The sequence below is a fragment of the Phascolarctos cinereus genome, unplaced genomic scaffold, assembly GCF_003287225.1.
Source record: "Phascolarctos cinereus isolate Bilbo 61053 unplaced genomic scaffold, phaCin_HiC Scaffold_1;HRSCAF=81, whole genome shotgun sequence".
Taxonomy (NCBI): domain Eukaryota; kingdom Metazoa; phylum Chordata; class Mammalia; order Diprotodontia; family Phascolarctidae; genus Phascolarctos; species Phascolarctos cinereus.
This window is the reverse complement of record NW_027555514.1, coordinates 83,968,687-83,991,469: the sequence shown is the minus strand read 5'-3', so window position 1 is coordinate 83,991,469 and position 22,783 is coordinate 83,968,687. Positions and strand designations below refer to the sequence as shown.

The window sequence follows — 22,783 nt, the reverse complement described above, 5'->3', positions numbered from 1 at the left end:
GAAAATATTTTGTGTGATGATGTAGATAGTCTGGAATAGAAATTACTTAGGGGTTATATTAGCTTTTAAGATTTGAATATGTATTTGAATTTTAAGTTTAAGGGATGGAGTGCTGTATTTTGAAAAAAAAACTACTGAACTTGCAGAATCAAAGGATCATAGACAGCTCTACAGCTGGTCCCAGAGGGACCTTAAAGGTGATCTATGTAACTCTTTCATTATATAGATGAATACACTGAGGCCGCTAAGGGAAGTGAATTGCCTATGGTCATACAGTAGTATATGGATAGTTCATTTCAGCCCTGCAATAAACTAGTAGTGTGACTTTCAGCAGTTTACTCAGTCACTTGAACTTTGGTTTCTTCATCTGTAAAATGGTGAATTAGATGGTCACCTAAGACCCCTTCTACCTCAAAAAATTCTATATTGTAGTGTCATTGTGGTATGCCCATGTGGCATGTCTTGTGAGAGAATGTTCCAGTTTTAATTAAAAGGGGTCCACATTAAAATAAGGAGAAATACTCTCCGTTTCAGAAACAAACAGAATGGAGCTTTTTAAGACTATCAATGTAATTTTTTATAACAAAGATTTTAAAAGACAGTTGAAAAAAAGCCATTCAAAACCAACCTATATATTGATCTTACCTGACAGTATTATAATATTCCATATCATAGTCCCTTGTGTTAGCAGTGAAGACAGGGGTAGGAGGTTGGGAAGGGATTTCTCAGTTCTTTTTTGAGAGTCAAAATTTATTATCATAATTACATAGCATCCAGTTTTATGGGGTTTTCCCCCCCGCCATTTTATTGCAGCACTTGTGTATGTTGTTTTCCTGTTTCTTCTTACTCTACTCTGTGTCAGTTTATTAGGTCTTCCTTTGCTTCCTTGGATTCTTCATAATGCATTTTCTTATGACACATTAATATTTCATTACCTCCAGATACCATGATTTGTTTAGCGATTCCCCATTCACTGGGCATGTAATTTGTTTCCTATTCTTTGCTACCATAAAAGGCGCTGCTGTGAATATTTGGTATGTACAGGATGTTGCAGGGTATATGTTTAGTAGTGGGATCTTAGGAAAAGGGGTATGGACATTTTAGTAAATGTAGATTTTCAATAAATTGTATTGTCCATTATTCTCATTTATAGGCTCTTTATGAAAACATGTTAGTGGAGCTGCCCTTTGCTGGTTTTTTCCTTTCCAAGTTGCTTGGGACAAGTGCTGATGTGGACATTCATCACCTGGCATCATTAGATCCTGAAATGTACAAAAATTTGCTTTTCCTCAAGAGCTATGAAGGTGATGTGGAGGAACTTGGGCTAAACTTTACTGTGGTGAATAATGATCTTGGAGAGGCACAGGTAAGAGTGGGGCATTTGAGGTGTCTCCTTTTTTCTTCTTAGCATAGCTAGTTAATGATTACTTCCCAACCCCTGTTGTCCTTAGGCAATAGAGGAGATAAGGCACATATTGAACAGTCACACTTGTGTCATTCCTAATAAAGGTGTAGCCTCTATTATTTCAGAGTTTGGTAAGCATAATAATCACTAATGGTGACTATAAATTTAGAAATAAAGAAAAAGATTTCTGTTTCGTGATTGCAGATTGCCTTGGTTTCCTAAATCAGCTTCTGAAAGCCTTTGCTGAAGAAGCACATGATAATAAGGATCCATTGAAGGAACTTCAAATGTTTAGCCTGGATAAGAGAGGACTAGCAGAGAGGAAGCTGTGATAAGTGTTTTCCAGTATTTGAAGGGCTGTCATATTGAAGAGGGATGAACAGTGTTTTGCTTAGTCTGAGAAGGCAGAACAAGTATCAGTGGGTAGTAAGGTGCGGAAAGGTAGATTTTCAGTAAAGACTATAGTTGTCTAAGTAGCTGCTTTTTCAAATAATGGAGAAGAGTGGACTCTGTAAACTAAAGACAAGTAAGCCTGACCTCTATTCTTGGTAAAATTTTGGAACACATTAAGAGGCCTGTTTGTGACCACTTCACAAAGAAAACAATGACTGAAAAGTGTCAACATGGCTTCATTAAGAACAAGTCATAGCAAACTTTATTTTCCTTTATTTTTAACCACATGACATGAGTAGTAGCTCCATAGATATAATATACTTAGATTTCAGGATAGCGTTTAACAAAATCACTCATGTTGTAGTTGTGGATAAGAGAGAAAAATATTAATTACATGCTAGAGTTACATGGATCTGTGACTGGACACATATCTGTTTAGTCTCCTTGAAGATAATAATTATTCATCTCTTAATCTTTTCATAACCTTTCTAGTAAACCTCAGTTTCTTTAACATTTTCTCTGTAGGACATGTTTTCTCTATGTATAATTAGTCTTATGGTACTTTTAGATCTTCTTCCATCTATTTTTTAAAAATCCAAGCCCACATTTTATGAAATTTTCTCAGACATAAAGTAGAAAGATCACTTCCTGTCATCAGAAGTAACTTTAATATTTTCTAGTATTGTGTTGTTTTTTTAAATGACAGCACTGTAATTCTGACTCACTTGTTATTGAATGTATGTCTTTTTATGCTATGCCTCACCCTAGTTTGGATGTCAGAAGACATGGGTTTTAATTAGGGTCCTGCTACTGGCTAACTGAATGATGCTGGGCAAGTCTAAGCTCTTAACGATTGAGGAAATTGCCCTTAGTAGGCAATCAGTAAATGTTTATTGACTGACATTTCTGTTGAAGGCCATTTTCTGCTATGGCCTAGAGTCAAGAAGACCTGAGTTCAAATCCAGCCTCAGACACTAGCTGTTGTTACTCTGGGCAAGTCATTTAACCTCTGTTAGTTTCTTCAGCTATAAAATGGGTATAATAATAGCACCTACCTCTCAGGGTTATTGTGAGGATAAAATGAGATAATGATTGTAAAAGCATGGTGCCTGGAACATAGTAGGTCTTGTTTAAATGCTAGATGTTATTATAACATGCATCTCTGCATATGTAATATACATATATCAATTAAATCTGTATCTCTAGAATCTATTGTTTTTAATTGACATTGAAGAGAAATTCATCAAATGTACCACAAAAAGTGGTACATATAAAGTTGCTACTATTCACACAAATTGAGATACACACACACACACACACACACATGTATGTATGTATATAACATAAAGAGTATCTTACACTGATAAATAAGTTAGATAGTAACAGATAACCTTTAAACAGTTCTGTCTGGCACCAGTTGAGTCATTTAACCTAATGGCCTCAAGCAAACTTCTAAGATTACAGTTTATTGAAGTCTTAACTATATGCGTTAGTAAAAGCTTACCATGTCAGCTATGTTGATATAAAAAAAAATTAAAGGAGTGAAAAAGTTTAATCAACTTTATTTACACAAAAATATAGTTTCAAGCCTGGTTGATTAATTTTGCTTGGTTAATTTTGATAGCAATGAAAATACTGCATTTTAGTAGACAAATGTACTTGAGAATTTTGGAGCTGAATTTTAATCAAAGAGTATAATACTGAATTTGAATCACTGTAGTTCTCAGCTTCAGTTTCAGAAGTTTCATGAAAGAAAGCATATGTTCTGAGAGCTAGGTAAATGTAAATATTGCCAAGAGTTTGTCCATGTAGCCTGAACTTTCTAGTGTTTTGAGATCCTCTTGACCTTTTAATTGATACATCCCAACCATGGTTTCTCTTAAAACTAGTAGCCAATACATCAAATATATTTGGAAATTTTAAGATGTTGCTGTGTATTGGACAGGCCATGAAATTATCTCTAACATTTCTGCTGGTTCTAAAGTTTCTGATTTTTCCCTAGTTGCGCTTTCTTGTTATCTCAAGTATATCTAGTTAGATTTGGTTACAAGACTTTTTGGCAGTGGATAGACCACTGGCCCTGGAGTCAGGAGGACCTGAGTTCAAATTTGGCCTCAGACATATAACACTCACTAGTCGTGTGACTCTGGGCAAGTCATTTAACCCCAATTGCCTCAACCCCCCTCCCCAAATAAATACAAGACTTTTTTGTATGAGGACTTAATTCTGGTTTTCACATTCCATTTCTCTTGTTTTCAAGATCACCTTGATTTCTTTTCTTGGTTTTCCAGGTATTAGAAAATCCAACTTCATTACCAACTTCATTCTTTCATTTATATCATCAGTGAAGATACAGTGGTCATATGTAGACCCTTATGGAATGTTAGTCAGCATTAATACCTAATTTTGTTTTAGACTTAGTAAATGTATGTTGAGAAAGTTTAAATTAGTGCAGATTTCATGGTTATTATCTAAACACCTATATAGCATTGCTTTCTTTTTCTTGTTTTTGCTAACATGTTTAATGTTAACATCATGTTTAATGTTAAGCAAAATAGTGCATCTGAATTATATTAGGGAATAAGAGAATTTCTGTAATAGGTCAGATCTGTAGTTAATGTAACCAAAGATTTTCTCTGACAGTGTACACAAAGAACATCATGGAAAAATATGGGAAGACTTGCTTACTCTCTTTTAATTAAATTCAAATATTAGAGATCTCAGTCTAGTTTTTTGTTTTGTTTTGTTTAAAGTGTTATATATTGGTCTTCAAATAATTTAACTGAAATTTTTATTAAGCTGTTTATATGATCAGCTTATAGTATCTGTTGAGTTCTCCTATAAGTTTAGTCCATTCTATACTTTCTTTTATTTGATGTAAACTTAGCCTTTTCGCTTTATCAAGGATTCTCTCAAATCATCAGTTAACACTCATTTATTAAAGGTTTATTGTTTTACTAGACTGAGTTCTAGGGTTACAAAGAAAGACAAAAATATACTTCCTGTTCTCTAGAAGCTCAATTCTAATGAGGGAGATAACATGCAAATAACTGTGTACTTATAAGATAGGTATAAAGAGCTGATATAAGATGATCTCAGAGAAAAGGCATCAGAAGCACTAGAGACCAGAGAAGCCCTCTGGCAGAAGGTAGGATTTGAGCTAAAGTAAACATTTTGTTGACTAAATCCATTCTCATCCATTCCTTTCATAATGAGGAAGATATGTGGTGTAGTAAAAAGACCTTTTTAAAGGCAAATAAGAAAGTCATTAGACTGAGTCAGATGATGTTTATTTGAATTCCAGTTCTACCACTTATTGCAGAATTACCTTGGGAAAACCACATTTCTCTCAATCTCAATTTGTTCACCTGTAAAATGAGGATAATAATATGTACATTGCGCATCAAGTAGTACTTTTGTGAGAAGCAAGAGAGAGCATATTATAAAGTGCTTTGTTATCCAAAAATAAGAAATAGTGTATTTGTTGTAGACTTTTGTCATATCACATAATCCCACTCATCATCCTAGCCTAGAGCGTCCTAGGGGAAATTCTTCTTTGACTCTCTCGTAATGCAGTAGGTTTGTTATTGTCGTCAGTAAATATGTAGGCTAGTAACTTGCAGCTGCAAGTTCTGAAAGGAGAGGTCTCATTTATTTAACAAAGACCCGCATAATGGCTGCTGTTGGGAAAGTGATGGCTTGGAGGTGAAAGGCATGCTTCATGTAAGGGATGGAGGGAAGGAGAGCTACTGAAAACAAGGGGTAATTAAAAACAAAAGACCCTTTCATGTATCCCGTATTTGTTCTTTATTTGGTTTTGACCAAATGTCAGCTTTCCATCTTTCTTTTTTGGCTTTGCTGCCCCATCATTTGGAGGAGAGACAAAGGAAGATCTGAACACATTGCTTGGAAGAGAATCATGTGGCTTCTCTTCCAAAGCTGTACTATATAATTTCCACCTGTTCAGCTGTGCTGTTAGTGCGGCTTCCAATGATACAACATCTGACCAGGTTGGTTCACTGTAACCTAGGTCTACCATAGACAATCAGCCTACTGAAAGTAACAATTTTTATAGCTTATTTTGACTAGACTACTTGGTTTTAAATTGTCCTTTTGTGGACAAAGGTGGGGAGGGTATTTATTTTAGGTGCCATGTGGCATTTCCTAAAGAAAGATATAAGCATATCTTTTCACGCCTACAGCTATAGATAGTGATCCTAGGCTTTTTCAGGAGTCAGATTCCATGGCTGCCCAAAACAGCAAACCAAGCATTCTTTTTAGATTTCCAGAAACGAGGATAAATACAGTATATTGTGTTCTAGAAAGGCTGTAATCTCCAGTTTTGAAGATACAGCCTTTCTAGAAAGCTTTAAGTCCTTTTCAGTATCCAGAGGAGAAACTGAAGGAATTAAGCTGATAATAGTAGGGTTACCATACTATAAATATATAATAGTTGCACTATTATTAGCATCATTATATATCCTAGCTGACTGCTGCCCTGTTTTTAGGTGGATCTACCTATTCTGATGTAAGCTAAATCTATTTATGAGAGCAGCTTTTAAATTTCTGGAATGAAAGCCCCTAAAAATTGGTTCTGTTATTAAAATTGTTCTAGAAATCTGAATTTGGTTAATTTTCAAATATATTCTTTAGAAGGCCTAGGGAAGGGTTTGAAAAAATGCATTTAGGAAGTAGTTCTAGATTAGTGCTTCTTAAACTGGGTCATCACCCTAGGTCGTGAGAAATTTGGCAACAGTAAAAGGTCTTTGAATGTGCAACGACCAAAAATTAATTAAAAATCAAACACATAATGAATTCCAGGTGTTTCTGGCAGCGCTTGCCCATGTTGCATCACACAACTGCACTTCAGCCTTGGTTCTGAACACAAAGCATATGCACTTTGCACTACACATGCTGTCACACCGACACAATTCCAACGAATGCTGCTTAAACCCAAAAAGGGTTTGCAAATGGGAAGTTTTAGAAACTCTGTTCTAGATTATTTCTGAGAATCTTCTTATATTGAATAACTTGTCTCTTTCTGAAGAAGAAAAACGTATTTTAGTGTCAAAGAACCAGCCAAACCTCCAACTCAAGATAAAAATTGTGCCTGCATTTTAAGTGATCTTGTGGAATTCAGGTTATCTTTATTAGAACATTTGCTTCTCACACAAAACCCATCATCTCATCCCCTTATTTTTTTACAAGATGGATAGAAAGGCAAATTTTATGTCTTAGTTTCTTTAAATTAATGTGCCATACTGTGCCAACTTAACTTGAAAGAAAGTTGTACTCAGTTTCTTACTCTTACCTCATTATCGTACTTCGGTTACAGCAGTATCTTTGAGGTCAAAAACCACGAACTTTCTTCACTCACCAAATCCTTTAAAACTTGCTTAGGACAGGAATAATCATATTGTTAGAACTAGTCAGTATGTATCACCAAGTGTGTCAGCCCTCCATGAGGCTTTATCAGTTACTTTGAAGATAAAGAATTCTACTGTTTATGAAAGTCATGAAATTCAGAAGTACAACTAGTAACTGACACCTGTTATAAGCTATATTCGTTATCATAATGTTTGTGTTAATGACCTATGCATCTAGGCATTCTCACTCAGAGAATATGTAGCTGCTGTCTCTGAAAGTGATACCAAAGGGTAAGGGATATAATCCAAATATCCCTACCTTCCCTTAATAATCTAGATATCTTTAAGTGTTTCACATTAAATACAGAAAATTCAATAGTGACATATTTTAATCAAGTCAGATTTTATGTCACTACAATGATAAAACATGATTTTTAAGGGGATTTAATGAAAAGTAAAAGTAGTTTTAACAGTGATTTAGTTATTTAAATAATTAAGTTGTGACCTCAGCACTTAATTTGAGTAACCAATTTTATCTTGATGCATAACTCAGGAATGGTTATGGCTATAGAGCCATGGAAACACACTGCGTTTTTAAAACCTTGAAAGTTTTCCAGCTGCTCTGTTAAATTACTTTTGCCAGTGCAATGACTTGCTAATAGCATTTTCCCCATTAATATAGATTGGTTACACTAAAAAAAAAATACCGAAGACACTTCTCTCATACTACATGGTCATCTCCGCCTTTCATCTATATTCATTACAGTTGAATAATTACTGCATTATGAATATAGGGATTGAAGATATGAATATTGGAGCTTGCAGTAACCTATAATCCAATAACATTTTCTGCAGTATTTCCAATGTCTGTTTTCTGCTAGAGCTGTTCAAAATATTAGAGTGCTGAGTGGAATGAGTCAACATTAAATTCTGCCATCAGCTATCTAATAAGCAGGTCTTCCTTGAGATTCCTTCTGACATTATTTTATTTTTGTTTTATTGTGCAGTGTGCTTTACAAGACTGTAGTACCAACAGCAGATAATGGAATTACCCAGAACGTGAAAAGTATAATTTTTAAAATCACGTAGCCAGTTTTTTTCATTTATTATTGCTAATAGTAATCACCCTAAAGAAAAATCAGTGTGTAGTGGTCTGTCAGTTGTTCAGCTGAGCTGCATTTTTCTTATAGGATGTTAAACTTAGTCCTACAGGACTTAATATTTAAGAAGGTTGTTGCTGGTCCTTTCTGTTTTTGGAGAATAAGTTGTTTTTGTATAACTGAATTTCTACAAAACAAAAGCTTAATCAGGGAAATATTTTTAAAGCTTTTATTAGTCCATTGTTTTTACACTACCTTTATGGCCTCCTATAGCTCTCCCGTATAACAAAGAAATTTTTAAAAAGAGGAAAAAAGAAAAATGAGCAAAACCAAACAACATACCCCCCCCCAAAAAATCTGGCATTATATTCACTGTTCCACACCCATGAACCTTCCTCTCTGCAAAGAAGCAGGAGGGGGAATGCCTTCTCATATCTCTTCTTTGAAGCCAAGCCTGGTCATTATAATTTCACAACAGGTGTGATTGTTTTGTGATGTTCTTGGCATTTAATGTTGTTGTGTTATTGTGCATGTTGTTTTCTTGGCCCTGAGTACTTCATTTTGTATCACTTATATCTTAACATGCTTTTCTATATTTAACATGTTTATTGTTTTCCATTCTAATGTTCATGTACCACAGTTTCTTTAAATGGTTAAACTTTAGCCATTTTTTTGTCAATGGGACATCTACTTGGTTTCTATTTCTTTGCTGCTATAGTAAAAAAAAAGTGCTACTATAGATAATTTGGTGTTTAGAGTGTCTTTGTTAATTACCTTCTTTGGAACATATGCTTAGTGGTGGAATTGCTAGGTCAAAAGATATGGACGTTAGGTCAGTTTATTTGCGTAATTGCAAAAATGCTTTCCAGAATAGTTGTATAATTCATAGCTCTACCAAAAGTGCATTATGTACTTAGGTTTCATAACCCCTCTAACTCTTCCCAGCCTACTCAATGCCTGCCATCTTTTTAGAACAGTACCTCTTCCTCTTCCCTGCCAGTAACTAAGACCCCTCTCCTGTGTTTCTCAGCTCTTGTAGGTGAGTTGTTGGCGTTATCTTTCCAGGTTCTAGTCTCCACACCATGACCCTAAGCCCTCACAGCTCCCCTTTATTGTCTTCATTGAGATTTAAACTCTTTGAGGGGAGGGGTTGTCTTTCTTCCTTTTCAGGGCTGCTCATCCACCTTTAGTGTCCACCTTTTACTCAACTCTGACCTGTGGCTCCAGGAAGCTGTAGCATACACAACAGCTGCACCCTGGTGAACCATCTTGATAGAAGGGCTAAATCAGGTTGATGGTAGCCAATAGGCTTTAAAACTGTTGGTGATTTAGAGGAATGCCTGCCTCAAGTATGTGCAGACTTCTCCCAGCAGAGTGGGTGGACTAGAGCAGTTTGTTGCCCGCGCAGCTCAAGCAGGCTCTATGGAGCACTTAGAGTTGGGGAAGACATCAGAGGTGCCATGGTTATCCACAGCATCCCAGGCTGTTGCCAGTCGTTCTGACTTTTGCCTTGCCAGTGGACATCAATGACTCTGTTTGTTTGTTTGTTTGTTTTTTAGGCAATTGGGTTAAGTGACTTGCTCAGGGTCACACAGCTAGTAAGTGTCAATTTTTGGTCTGAGGCCGGATTTGAACTCAGGTTCTCCTGACTTCAGGGCCAGTGCTCTATCCACTGCGCCACCTAGCTTCCCCGACATCAGTGACTCTGGAAGAGAACATGAGGCTGATGATTTGTGCAGTTCTGCCTCACTTAAATCGAGTTCAGACACAAGTCAAGACATTGCTCATTTGTGATGTCATTGGTCTTCAAAAACAAAAGATGAACAAGATGTCTTTCTTGTAGTTACTATATTCTCAGTTCTTAAAACAGTTCCTGGAATATAGTGCTTGATTAATGTGTTATCTATTTACTTCCCTGTCAAAATTTTTTGTTATTCAGTTGTGTCCAACTCTTCATGATCATGTATACCATGGCATGCTAATATTGTCCACAGATTTTTCTTGGCAAAGATACTGAAGCGGTTTGCATTTCTTTCTCCAGTGGATTAAGACAAACAGGTTAAGTGACTTCCCCTGGGTCACATAGCTATTAAGTGTCTGAGACAAGAATTGAACTCAGATCTTCCTGAATCCAGGCCCAGCACTCTATCCAGTAAGCTGCCTCCTATCTATCAAAATGAATTATTCCCAAATTTTGTCATGTTTGAATGGGGAGACATATATATATATATATATAGAGAGAGAGAGAGAGAGAGAGATTTTTTTTTTTGCATTTTTGGTGAGGCAGTTGGGGTTAAGTGACTTGCCCAGGGTCACATAGCTTGTAAGTGTATTATCTTTTTTTCCCCCTAGGCAGTGGGGTTAAGTGACTTGCCCAGAGTCACATAGCTAGTGAGTGTTATATGTCTGAGGCTGAATTTGAACTCGGGTCCTTCCAACTCCAGGGCCAGTGCTCTATCCACTGCGCCACCTAGCTACCCCTGAATGAAAATATTTCTGAAGCTTGTAATGTATCTCCCTTTTAGAATGTAAAGAACTTTTAAGTCTTTTTTGATTACTCAGGGTCATTCTCCCAAACATTAATCATTGTGCAAACTAGACCACAGGAATGGCTTCAGAGATCAATGAAGTGAGTAGAACATTCCTTGCCTTTTGCTGAGTATCTCCTAGGCCTACAGCCTGTCCTATCATTGGTGTGCCTTTAGTGTGACACAATAGTCTAGGAGCTGTTTTCTCTAGAAATGTTCTGATTTTCTTCTGTAGCCTCAGCAACCTCTCCCAATTATTTCTTATGACTTCCCGCTTTGTAGCATCTGTCCCTCTTTTTTTTCCTTTCCCTGTTACTTCAAAGCATTCCTACCTGTGAAGTTTGGCTTTTATGGTCTTTATTCATCTATTAAGAGCACTTGTTTCCTTCTGCTTCCTGAACTGACTGATACAATCTTTTTTTGTATAATTTTGAGATCCTGAGCTGTCTTCATAGTTGAGAACTGCACAAGAAACTATCACTTTATTTCTCTAGCTTTTGGGTCTGTAGGCTCTATATTCTATATGATTGATACTGTCTGACCCTCAGATAAATGAGGTATTAATAAATCCTTTTATCTTGATATTAGGGTTATCTTCTCCTCTTCTTGTCCAGAAAAAGAGGTTATAATATAGATAATCATTTTCTAGGTTCATTGTTTTCATTTAAAATAAACAAGTTCCTTTTCAGTGTGCTTTTCTCCCTAATTCTCATCAAATTCATTTGTCCATTCATTCATTCAGCAAATATTCATTGATTGCTCATATGTGTGAAGTCCTGACTATGCTGTGAAAGATGGATTGGGATGGTAGTGTAATGTTTCAGGTCTGCTCCCTTTGATTCCTTTCTTTCTCCTCAAATTTTTGTTAAGTAAACTAATGAATCTAAGATTTTTTCCCATTTCTTACTGTGCCTTACATATGTTCTTTTAGGAAGATTAACTCAGTTTTTCTCTCAGAAGGGAAGGCTACTCACATGAGGCAGCTAGGGACAAGACATGAGTTCTGGGGGAGGAAGAGCTATTCAGGCCATAAGATACAACTGCTGGGTAAAAACACAGCTGGATCTTGGTCATTTGAGAATTCAGTAGCGAGATCCTTGAATGTAATGTTATTTAGGTCATAATAGGTAAAAGACTTGCATCAGTGTTAGTCTAGAGAGGCTGCCCCTGAACTGGGCACATCTGTCCTGCCAAACCCCCCATTTTTCTTCTTTAACAATGTGTAGGATTCTTTTGTCTCACGTATGACAGCTCAACTCCACACAGAGATTTTGGCTTTTTGTATAAGTGATTACAGAATTCTGGTTCTTTCTTCAGAAGTTAGAAGTGGGGAAGCATAACGAGGGCCAATAAGTGTCTCGTGTACATCTCTGCAATCCAGGGAGGAATCATTTCAGTAGGGTACCACTAGCTAATAGGGTTGATTATATAAGAATATAGCTTTGTAAGGTCTTTTCATGGGGGCACAGAGGTCAAAAGAAGGGGATAGGTGAAAATAGGATACTATTTAGAGAGACCTCACTGTTGTATACCGTCTATAATATTCTGTCATCAAACATATATACTGTTTCAAAGAATAGTCAAATGATATTTTGTTCTTCCAAATGTAATGCAGTAAATGGAAGCAATAAAATAAAACATTTTCTTTTGTTAAACACAACAAAGTAACATGGCAGAGTGGGTGTAGTCATTCCTTGGAAAGGCTTGGTTTTTAGTTGTTTTTGCTATAAATCTCTTCCATACTTTACACAATCTCATGTTCAAAGAACATATATACTTATTTAAATGAGAAGATTCTCCATATATAGAGAAACCAGTTGTAAATCTGTGATCCCATATGGTTTGTCTTCTTGAGAATGCTTATTAAGAGAGCTCATGTTATAACACTATGTACACTATTGCCTTGCACCATCTAGTGGTATTATTTGAACATAGAATAAACTCTTCACATCGACCAATTCTAGAATGAATTCTCCAAAGTCACTGCTAATGGGAATATTTCATACTCTTCCATCTGAAATGGATTGCAGTAACTTAGCTGTTAAATAAGTGGTAGTTCCATTAAAGCTCTATGCAAATATTGGAATCCATTAAAACAAAAAATAGGGTGTTGCATTCTAATTCTTTATATAGATGAATTTTAAAAGTGAGGATGATAATACAATGTGGATAATACAATATTAAGGAAAATGCCAACCTTTTCACGTTAGATAACATTCTAATTACAACTCATATTTTTTTTGTAATCATAAAACTTTCACTAAAAAACTTTCATTTGTACTATTTAATATTGTAAAAACATAAACACTTCAGTTTTATACTTTTTAATGTAGTGGCATAAATATAATTATTATTCATTGCATTTCAACCATTTTAAAGAGTTTATAAATTAATAACATTTTAAAATTTTCTTCTTAAATATGTAGATTGTTTAAAATAAAAGAAGTTTTTTTAATAGTTCTTTCATATTAGACCTATTAGTCCACTAGTCTTACATACATAAAAGGGGGAGAGAGGGGCCAGATCACTCTGAAGGAATTTAAGAAGCTTGTTTCAGGCACTGTGCCAAGTACTGGGAATACAGAGACAAAATTTTAAAATCCCTGTATTACAGGAGCTTTATCATTCATTTTGGGTGAAAGAGGATTTCCCCTGAAGTTACTCACTTTATAATGACCTTCATTAGCCATTATGTGAGTGCAAATGGGTATAAAATAAGCCAGCCTGTTCTTGATTCCCTTGTAGGAGAAAATGAACAAAAGTCACATATGAATAGGCCTAGATGAAATGGGATCTGAACCCATGGAGAGAATCCTCTTATCATTAAGATCACAGATCCATTGAAATAATTTTTCACTTCACCAAGTTCATTTTCATTTTCTTCCCAAGTTGAATTTCTAGATTGATTTCTATCATAATTTCTGACCTATTTCAGACCTTCTGATTTATTATTTTCATTTTATTAAATAGCCATTTTTTTGGGGTGTGAATCTAAATTCTTTTTTGAAGATAGAATACAATGCTAATTCATAGAATTCCAACAGATATGTTGCTTAAATATGCACATGCCTGTTTAACATTATTCTTTGCTTACAAGCTTGAATATTTATGGGTTTTAGGATACCATTTTATACATTACATTTCTTCTGAAGTATTTCCATCTCAATTTCATTGCAAATTTCTAAACATACTTTGAGTATTATTTATATGTGTATGTTTCCATTTTTTTATGTTTATAGGTAGTTGAACTGAAGCCAGGTGGAAAGGATATTCCTGTCACCAGTGCTAACCGAATTGCATATATCCATCTGGTAGCAGACTATAGACTAAACAAACAGATCCGACAGCATTGTCTAGCCTTCAGACAAGGTCTGGCCAATGTTGTGAATCTTGAATGGCTCAGAATGTTTGACCAGCAAGAAATCCAGGTATATGCTTGTTGACTGTAAGAAAAGAGATTGCTTCACTGTGATAAAAGAAGTTTCTTATTTCTACCCTAAACTTAAACTTTTTAACTTGGCATTTCAGGTGTTAATTTCTGGTGCCCAAGTGCCCATCAGTTTAGAGGACCTCAAATCCTTCACAAACTATTCAGGTATGTTATTATTACTCTGTTTTAAACAGCCTTTATTTATAGTTTAGTTTTTCCAGAAGAACTCCTAAGTGTTCCATAAGTTATTTCAGGTCCAGTATAACTTTTCTGTGAAACATGAACATATTTGTGTTGAAAATAATCACTAGTATCTTTAGTACAGGAAGAATATTCTAGTCAATAAATAAGCAAGTTCAGGGAACAATTATTATTATGCATAATTAGAAAATAGACTTCTAATTAGGACATTCCAGCTAACTGTAAATTGCCATATACACAATAACTGAATTACCAATTTTCGGGTCAGATTAGAGTGAAACATAAAATATTAGGATTACATTGAAATAATTTAATTTTTCTTTTTTTGAATTAGAAGATACTTTGGGATGTTTTAAGTCCTTTGGGGGTGATGATTGTTATGAACCATCCATTATCATTGTACTGTATGTTTACATAAATGAGTTCATAGAGCATTCTTGTATATGTATCTTTTTCTCTCCAACTAGATTTTAAATTTCATGACAGTAAGAACTATGTTCTTTTTAAAATTTAATTTTGTTTCTTTCATTTAAGAAACATTTATTTTCTCTCCCTCCTCCCTCCCCAGTTGAATGAAAAAATAAAGGAAAAAGAAAACCCTCATAACAAATGAGAGTCAAGCAAAGTAAATAGCTGTTTTGGGCATTTCCAAAGATATACGTAATACATGTTTTATTAAGCATTCTGAGTGTATCACCTTGTCATAATCTGGATACCGTGTTTCACATTTCATCCTTTGTATGAGAACTGTATCATATCCTTTATCTTTTCCACAGCATACCTCTACAATCCTCCCCACAAAATGACTTGTGCATAGTGAGATGCTTAATAAGTATTTTTTAACAGATAGAATAGCAGGTAATAGTTATGTCCTGTTTTATACTCTTCCAGGTAGTAAATGGAATGAATAATGTGAAACAGTATGTTTCAGAAAGAAAGTTAAATTTGGGAATTAGGAGACCTAGATTCTAGACCTAACTTTGACACTAAACAGCTGTGTAATCTTAAACAAATATAATCTACAGCAAATCTTTTTTTTTTCTAGTTTCTTTTTCAAGAAAATGGGGCAGCTAGGTGGCGCAGTAGATAGAGCACCAGCCCTGAAATCAGGAGGACCTGAGTTCAAATATGGCCTCAGACCAAACACTTAACTAGCTGTGTGACCTTGGGCAAGTCACTTAACCCCAATTGCCTTAAAAAAAATTGTTAAATTGGATTATTACCCTATCATTATTTCCAGTTCTAAAATTCTTTGATCCTCTGAAAGTGTTTCTATGACATATAATTACTTAAATTTTCATCTTACCCCTGGAAGTTTTCTTTTTAAAGTTCTTTACAACAGCGACTCTTTCTTATGTTGTTCCATCAGTGAACTTCAAGCAGTCAGATCTCAGTGCCTTCTGTAAAGGCAAACAGTATCAAGTTGCAAGGCAGTAGTCTCCACTATCAAGTCATGATTTTGAAAAATGCAATCATTCTTACCTTTCTCAATACCAAGAAGTTGTCATTTTGTCTGCATATCTTTATCTATATTGAGAGCTTATACCTTTTGAGGATCCTAGTTATTCTAGTAAATAGGTTTAAAATATTATCATTTTCACTTAGGTGACAATTAAGACACTTCATTGATGTTATTCCTGAGCACATTAACAATAAATTAATGATATAAAGCAATTATTTTAGTTTCAATAAGCACTTATCTTGATTAAGAGCCATACACAACCTCATGCTGTATTCTCAAATAGGGTCTGATCAGTTCCCGGGGTGGGTTGTTAGTCCTGTTTTTAGCATCACCAACAGCATTCGGCAGTCTCCTGATGGAATGAATTTAGACTCAGAAACCATTGACATGAGGGATTATTTTAAATTAGGAGTGGTAAAGTATTGTGTAAGTGACTAGGCATGTGCACTTTGTGAAAAATTTTAAAAGCCTTCCTGTTCTAATTATTTGAATATCAAACATTTGGGTTTTGCATTTAATTATCACCCTTATTCATTTAGGGCTTTCACAAATGAGGTACAAGAGATATAATTCATTTATGTGTATAGTTCTTTGAAATAAATTTCTTAAAACCTCTGTTCCCAACATCCGCTTCTTCATTATATATCTTTCCATTTTCTATATATTTTTCTATATTTCTATATTATTATATCTTTCCGTTTTCTAACTTTGTAGTTTGAGGTGATTAGATCCCAGTTACATACTACCATATTCTCTTGTCACTATTGTTCCTTCTTCATTTTCTTGCCTTCCCCCTTGTGTTAGATTCTTTCTTTGTACCTCAATGGCCTAGAAAAGGGGTATTCCTCCAAAATCTGCTTGTATTCTTCTGACACAAGGTGGAGAGGGGGCCCAAGCATGGCCTTAAACTAATCACCCTGAAGTCTTTAGTGTTTAAAATAAAAGTATTCAAAAAACCCTCCAACAGTACACCATAATTTTAAATAAAACATTCTTCATTTTTTCACAGGAGGTTATTCTGCAGATCATCCTGTAATTAAAATCTTTTGGAAAGTTGTAGAAAGTTTCACTGATGAAGAAAAGCGCAAACTGCTGAAGTTTGTAACAAGTTGCTCTCGACCACCTCTTTTGGGGTTTAAGGTATGGCTTTTGGTAAACTTTTAAGCATTCATTGTCATTGAAAAAGGTAAAGGAATATGTATGGTGTGGATTTAATTGACAAAGAATTATGAACTTTTTAATATTGAAGAGGAAATATTTTTAAATTGCATTTGTATTTGGGGGAAAAGTTTGAATTCCCAAAAATGTTCATTTTTGATGATTACAGATTTTTTCAGAAGTTATTTTCGATGGATCAGTTCCAGTGTGAGATACACATATACACATACACTCATACATACATATGGTATCATTTGTGTTAATGTTCATAAGTTATGATGCCCAGGATACTTTGATACAGTAGTATAGGCCACTACTTAAATTTAAATAGTTGTCCCTGAAATTCAGAGAGACTTCTGTATGATGGAGTAAGCAGGTAGTGGTTGAAGTGAAAAATGAATAGAGTAGGAGGATAACCTTTCAGTTTGGAGTCACTGGGCTTTGGGTGTTATTTGTTATTGTTGTCATTGTTGAGTTGTTGGTTTTTTTCTGTCTAGCATCTTCTCACTTGTATTTTGACTAGTTGTGTTTTACAATTACAAAACCTCTAAGTAAATTGTTCCGTTTTAAGCTAAGCTGTATTATCAGACACATAATGATGTGCTGAAATGATTTGTTTATTCTTTGTAACGTATATTATTTACTCAAATCTTTATTGCATCTTAAAATATATAAGTAGTAGATTAAATATTGATACACTGTTTTAGCCCTTTATGAAGGATATTATCATGTGATTTCTAGTATTGTTTATTTTATTAGAGTACATGGGTCTTTTTATTTTGCCACTCCTAAAAAGTCACCTCATGTAAATGCGCCTGCCTTCTTTTCTCTTTAAAATAGTCTAGTTAATACTGGCTAGCTTTATATTTATTTTATACATATACACACATATGCATATACATTTTAAAAGGATAATAAGGCATGGTTTTAACACTTTAATAGAGGAACAGCCTGATTATGCATTGACTAATAAGTTAAGTAACCATCAGTTACCAGATGTGCTCATATAGAATATGTAGATAGATGTTCACTTTCAAATAACCTTTGTTTAAGGAGTTGTGTTGAGTTATCTTGTAATGTTGCTGAATGAAATTTTAACCTTTCCTGTTCTTGACCTTTCACACAGTTTGACAGTTTTAGGTTGTGAAACTAGCAAAAAGGTGATTAGTAATTTGTGTTTCTGTGCATAAATGTAAGCCTGTAAGCCATTTGCATTTCAGTGAAAGATTTATAGTACATTGATACCATAGCTACGTGAAAGATTATTTTATTAGCATCAGACTAAAAAGTAGTTGGATCATTGACTAATTGGGGTATGGACACGATTTTCTTTCTCTTGTTAGATTAGTAATCCAGCCAAATAGGGATTTTACCATTTCAAATATTGTATATATTCAAGTAAAAGACAGAATGAAGCAGGAAAATTTATTCAGATATACAAACAAGCATTTTCACTTTTTTTTTCGATGAGTTTATTACATTACTTTGGGATTATGAGAATTCTCTCAGGCTAAGAATATGACTCAGAATCTGGGCAAGTGTCTTTGGCTTTACTTTCTTCATCTGCAAAATGAGGGAATTAGACTATCAATTAATCAGTAAACATTAATTTAGTATCTGCTGTGTGCTAGGCACTATGCTAAGCACTGGGGATACCAGAAAAGTCAGAAAACAGTCCCTGCATTCAGGGAGCTTACGGTCCAATGAGAGAGACAACAAATAAATAAATTACGTATAAGCAAACCATATATAGGATAAATAGGAAATAATAAGACAGGGAAGCACTGGAATTAAAAGGGGGTTGGGGAAGGCTTCCTGTAGAAGGTGGGATTTTAGTTGGGACTTAAAGGTAATCAGGGAAGTCAGGAGTTGGAGCAGAAGAGGAAGAGCATTCCCAGCATGGGGGATAGCCAAGGAGAATGCTCAAAGCCAAGAGATGGGGCATCTTGTTCGTGGAACAGCCAGGAGACTTTCCCTAGATTGAAGCATATGTGTTAGGGAGTAAGGTGTAAGAAGACTGGAAACATAGGAGGGGGCATTTTTGTTTTTTTTCAGCATCAGAAATATTTATTTCACTGATGAAGGAATTCGGGTCAGTGAATTAGAGAATATCGTAGGCCCTTCTACTTTAGGCTTCCTTTTACCTAGTTTTCTTCTCCTTCTTGGACTGTGAGTAAACCAGAAAGGGCCAGAGTAAATCAGAAGCATCAAAGAAGACAGGAGGAAGAGGGGGAATGAGGGGGAAAAAAATAGGACAAAGACAGGATTGTGTGGAAAATGAAGAGCTTAATAGACTATCCCAAAGACAAAGGATAGTCCAGAATGAGGTATGAAGCTGTAATGCAGCCTGAGAAGACTAAATAAAGAGCATCGGGTACTCAGCACTGTCCTCCATCTCACCCAAGTCAAGAGACCATGTGACTGTGTTCCTGGCATGTTTGTATAAGATGATGTAGTTATGTTCTTTTTGTAACACAGTAAAGAGGGTAGCCATGTCCATACGTGAGTCAAAACATCTGCCTGAAGGAGTAGGATCCATAAATCTGGATTACCAAGGGCCTTTTCTATAGTAAGCACTTTGACTAGCTTGCCCATAGGTAGGTGTTCAAATCATGGAAATAAATATAAAATTTTGATTTCCAAGGTCAAATAGATTCCCTGGCCTGATGCCCTCAGAACTTCTTTTATTAGGGTTCAGGCTATTGTCTGCCAGTTCCTCTAGGATTGAATTGATTGCAAGAAATGATACTGCAAGGTGTTTTATACATTGTTATCCTGTAGCCTCCTCTTCTAGCTCAGAACTCGCTTGTAGAGCCTGTAGATTCTTAACATCACAGCCATCTCATTGAGGAGAGGACACTGGCAACAAACAGTACTGGTGTCCAGGCCCAGAAGGTGTGATTTCCATCACTGAGAATCCGTCTGTCCCAGCTACTATAACCATTTTACAGATGGATAAAGCCCAATGTAGATGTCTGTTTCATCTTTACCATGTCATAAAATAGTTTTTTGATTTGTCTAAACACCGGAACCTGAAGTTATGAACAAGCAGTGCCTATCTATAGTGCAAACTCAGTCATTGCTGTTGTCAAATTTTGGGACTGATTCTATACTTCCTTGTTGTAGGGCACCCAAATCTGACCATTATTCCTGTGAAGGACAAATGATAGTGAAATTATGCTGTCTTTTTGACAGGAGAGTAATTTATTTGAGTTATTCAGAAAACACTGTAATCTAGGATAACTCTTGTGTTAAATAAGGTTTTTTGCTATCAACAGTCTTTTAAAAAATTTATTTTGATTTTTTAAATTGATTTTATTAATTTATTTTGATTTATCAACAATCACTTCCATATGCGTTTGAGTTTAAAATTTTTCACCCCCTTCCTCCCCACCACCCTCCCCAAGATGGCACACAATCTAATATATGCTATACATTTACATTCCTATTAAACATATTTTCCTATTACTGAAGTTGTAAGTAAAAATTCTCACTAGTGCTTTGCTTTTGGCCACTGCCTCCTTCAGTCCCTCCCTCCCTTTCCCTTTTCTTCCCCTTTACCCTTACTGCTTCTTCCCTACCTTCTATCCCCCCTCCCTTTTCTTTCCCCTTTTCCCTCCTATTGCCTATAGGGCAAGTTAGATTTCTATACCTAACTGATTATGTTATTCCCTTCTTGAGCCAAATCTGATGAGAGTAAGGTTCAAACAATGCTCACCCCACCCCCTCTGCTGTAATAGGATTTTGTGTCTTTTCCTGTAATGTAATTTACCCTTGTCTGCCTCCTATTTTCTCAGTACATTTTCTAAAATCGGACTAATCCACTTACTTGGATCCATTTAACCTACTTGATTAGATTTTTTTTTTTTTAATCATTACACCCCCTTTATGCATACTCCTTTAACATGGTGTAATAACAATACAGTTCTCAAGAGTTGCAAGTGCATCTTCCCTTGTAGGGTTTAAACAGTCCCCTTATTAACAACATATTGTATCTTTCTGTCCCATTTACCTTTTTATGTCTTCTTGAGTCTGTACTTGAAGATCAAATTTTTTGTTGAGCTCTGGTCTTTTTATCAGGAAGTTTGGAAGTCCCTATTTCATTGAATATCCACCTCCTCCCTTGAAAAATGATGCTCATTTTTGCGGTAGTTGATCCTTGGCTGCATTCCAAGCTCCTTTGCCTTACGGAATATCATGTTCCACGCCCTGCAGTCTTTTAATGTAGAAGCTGCAAGGTGTTATGTAATCCTGACTGTTTCTCCATGGTATTTAAATTGTTTCTTCTGACTGCTTGCAGCACCTTCTCTTTCATCTGGTAATTTTGGAATTTTGCTATTATATTCCTTGGCGTTGTCAGTTTGGGATCTCTTTGAGGTGGTGACCGGTATATTCTTTCTATGGTTATTTTCCCTTCTGGTTCTAGGACTTCAGGGAAGTTTTCCTTTATGATTTCCTGAAAGATATTGTCCAGGCTCTTTTTTTCATCATGATTTTCAGGTAGTCCAATAATTTTTTTAAATTGTCTCTCCTGGATCAACTTTCCAGGTCAGTTGTTTTACCAATGAGGTATTTTACCTTTTCGTCTATTTTTTTTTTGTTTTTGTTGTTTCTGTTTGACTGATTCTTGCTCTCTCATAGAGTCATTAGTTTCCATTTTTCCAATTCTAGTTTTTAACAGATTGTTTTCTTCTGTTAGTTTTCGTACTTCCTTCTCCAGTTGGCCAATTGTATTTTTAAAGGATTTGTTTTCCTCAGTTTACTGCATTTTTTAGGGATTTGTTTTCTTCAGTGTACTTTTTTTTTCCAATTGGCCAATTATACTTTTTAAGGACTCTTCTACCTCTCTCATTAGACTTTTAAAATCCTTCTTGAGCTCTTCTAAGAAGGCTTTTTGGGCTTCAGACAGTTCATATTCCCTTTTGATGTTGCAGATGTGGGTTTGTTAACAATGTTGTCCTCTTCACAATTTCTGTCTTGATCTTCACCCTTGTCATAATATGAATCTGTGGTATGTTTCGTTTTACTCATGGTTTCTTTATTCCCTGAAGAGATTGAGTTCTCCTGCTGGGGAACAGAGGGCACTGACCTAAGCTTCTTGTGTTGGGAGCCTAGGTCTTGGTCACTGGCTTTGTGTGCTGGGGCCTCTTATGTTGGCAGTTGGAGGCTGTAGAGTTCTGGCAGTTTACCTGGTGTTGGGCTGGGATCAGCAAGGCTGGAACTTTCAGGCAATTCTAGGTTGCCTGCTTTTCCTTTCCTTTAGCTTTCTTCAGCTTCTTTTAGATGGGTGCTGCAGGGTGTTTCTCTGCCTAGGGCCCCTTGCAATGCTGCCTCCCTCCTTTCTGCTAATGTACTGGGAGATTCTTTTGCTGTAGAGTTCTGAGGCACCTGGTGGTTTTCTGAGCTGATTTCCACCAGTTCCCCCACCTTCACTGAAGCACTTGGAGGTCCAGGTGTTGGTGTTTGCCTGCTTTACCACCTGGGCTTCAGGATCTCCTCCTGGTTGACAGTTGGAGGCTGTAGGATTCTGACAGCTTACCTGGTATTGGGTTGGAATTAGCAAGGCTCAGACTTTAGGAAGACTCTAGGTTGCTTTCTTCAGCTCCTTTCAGATGAATGCTGTCGGGTACTTATCCGACTCAGGTCCTTTGTAATGCTACTTCCCTTATTTTTGCTGAGGCACTGGAAGACCCGTTTGCTGGGCTGCTGCACTGCTGTTCCCTGTCTTTCCTCTAGTTCA

At 35.8% G+C, this 22,783-nt stretch overlaps 1 protein-coding gene across 4 annotated transcripts in view; it reads left to right on the top strand.

Annotated features, from left to right (window-relative positions):
- UBE3C (ubiquitin protein ligase E3C) overlaps positions 1-22,783 on the top strand; it is a 162,961-nt gene that overhangs the window by 129,425 nt on the left and 10,753 nt on the right. For all 4 annotated transcript variants that reach the window (XM_021009644.2, XM_021009643.2, XM_021009642.2 and 1 more), the window contains 4 exons: positions 1,154-1,366; positions 14,032-14,220; positions 14,321-14,387; positions 16,895-17,025. In XM_021009644.2, coding sequence (XP_020865303.1) covers positions 1,154-1,366; positions 14,032-14,220; positions 14,321-14,387; positions 16,895-17,025 — 600 coding nt within the window. The remainder of the gene's footprint in view (positions 1-1,153; positions 1,367-14,031; positions 14,221-14,320; positions 14,388-16,894; positions 17,026-22,783) is intronic.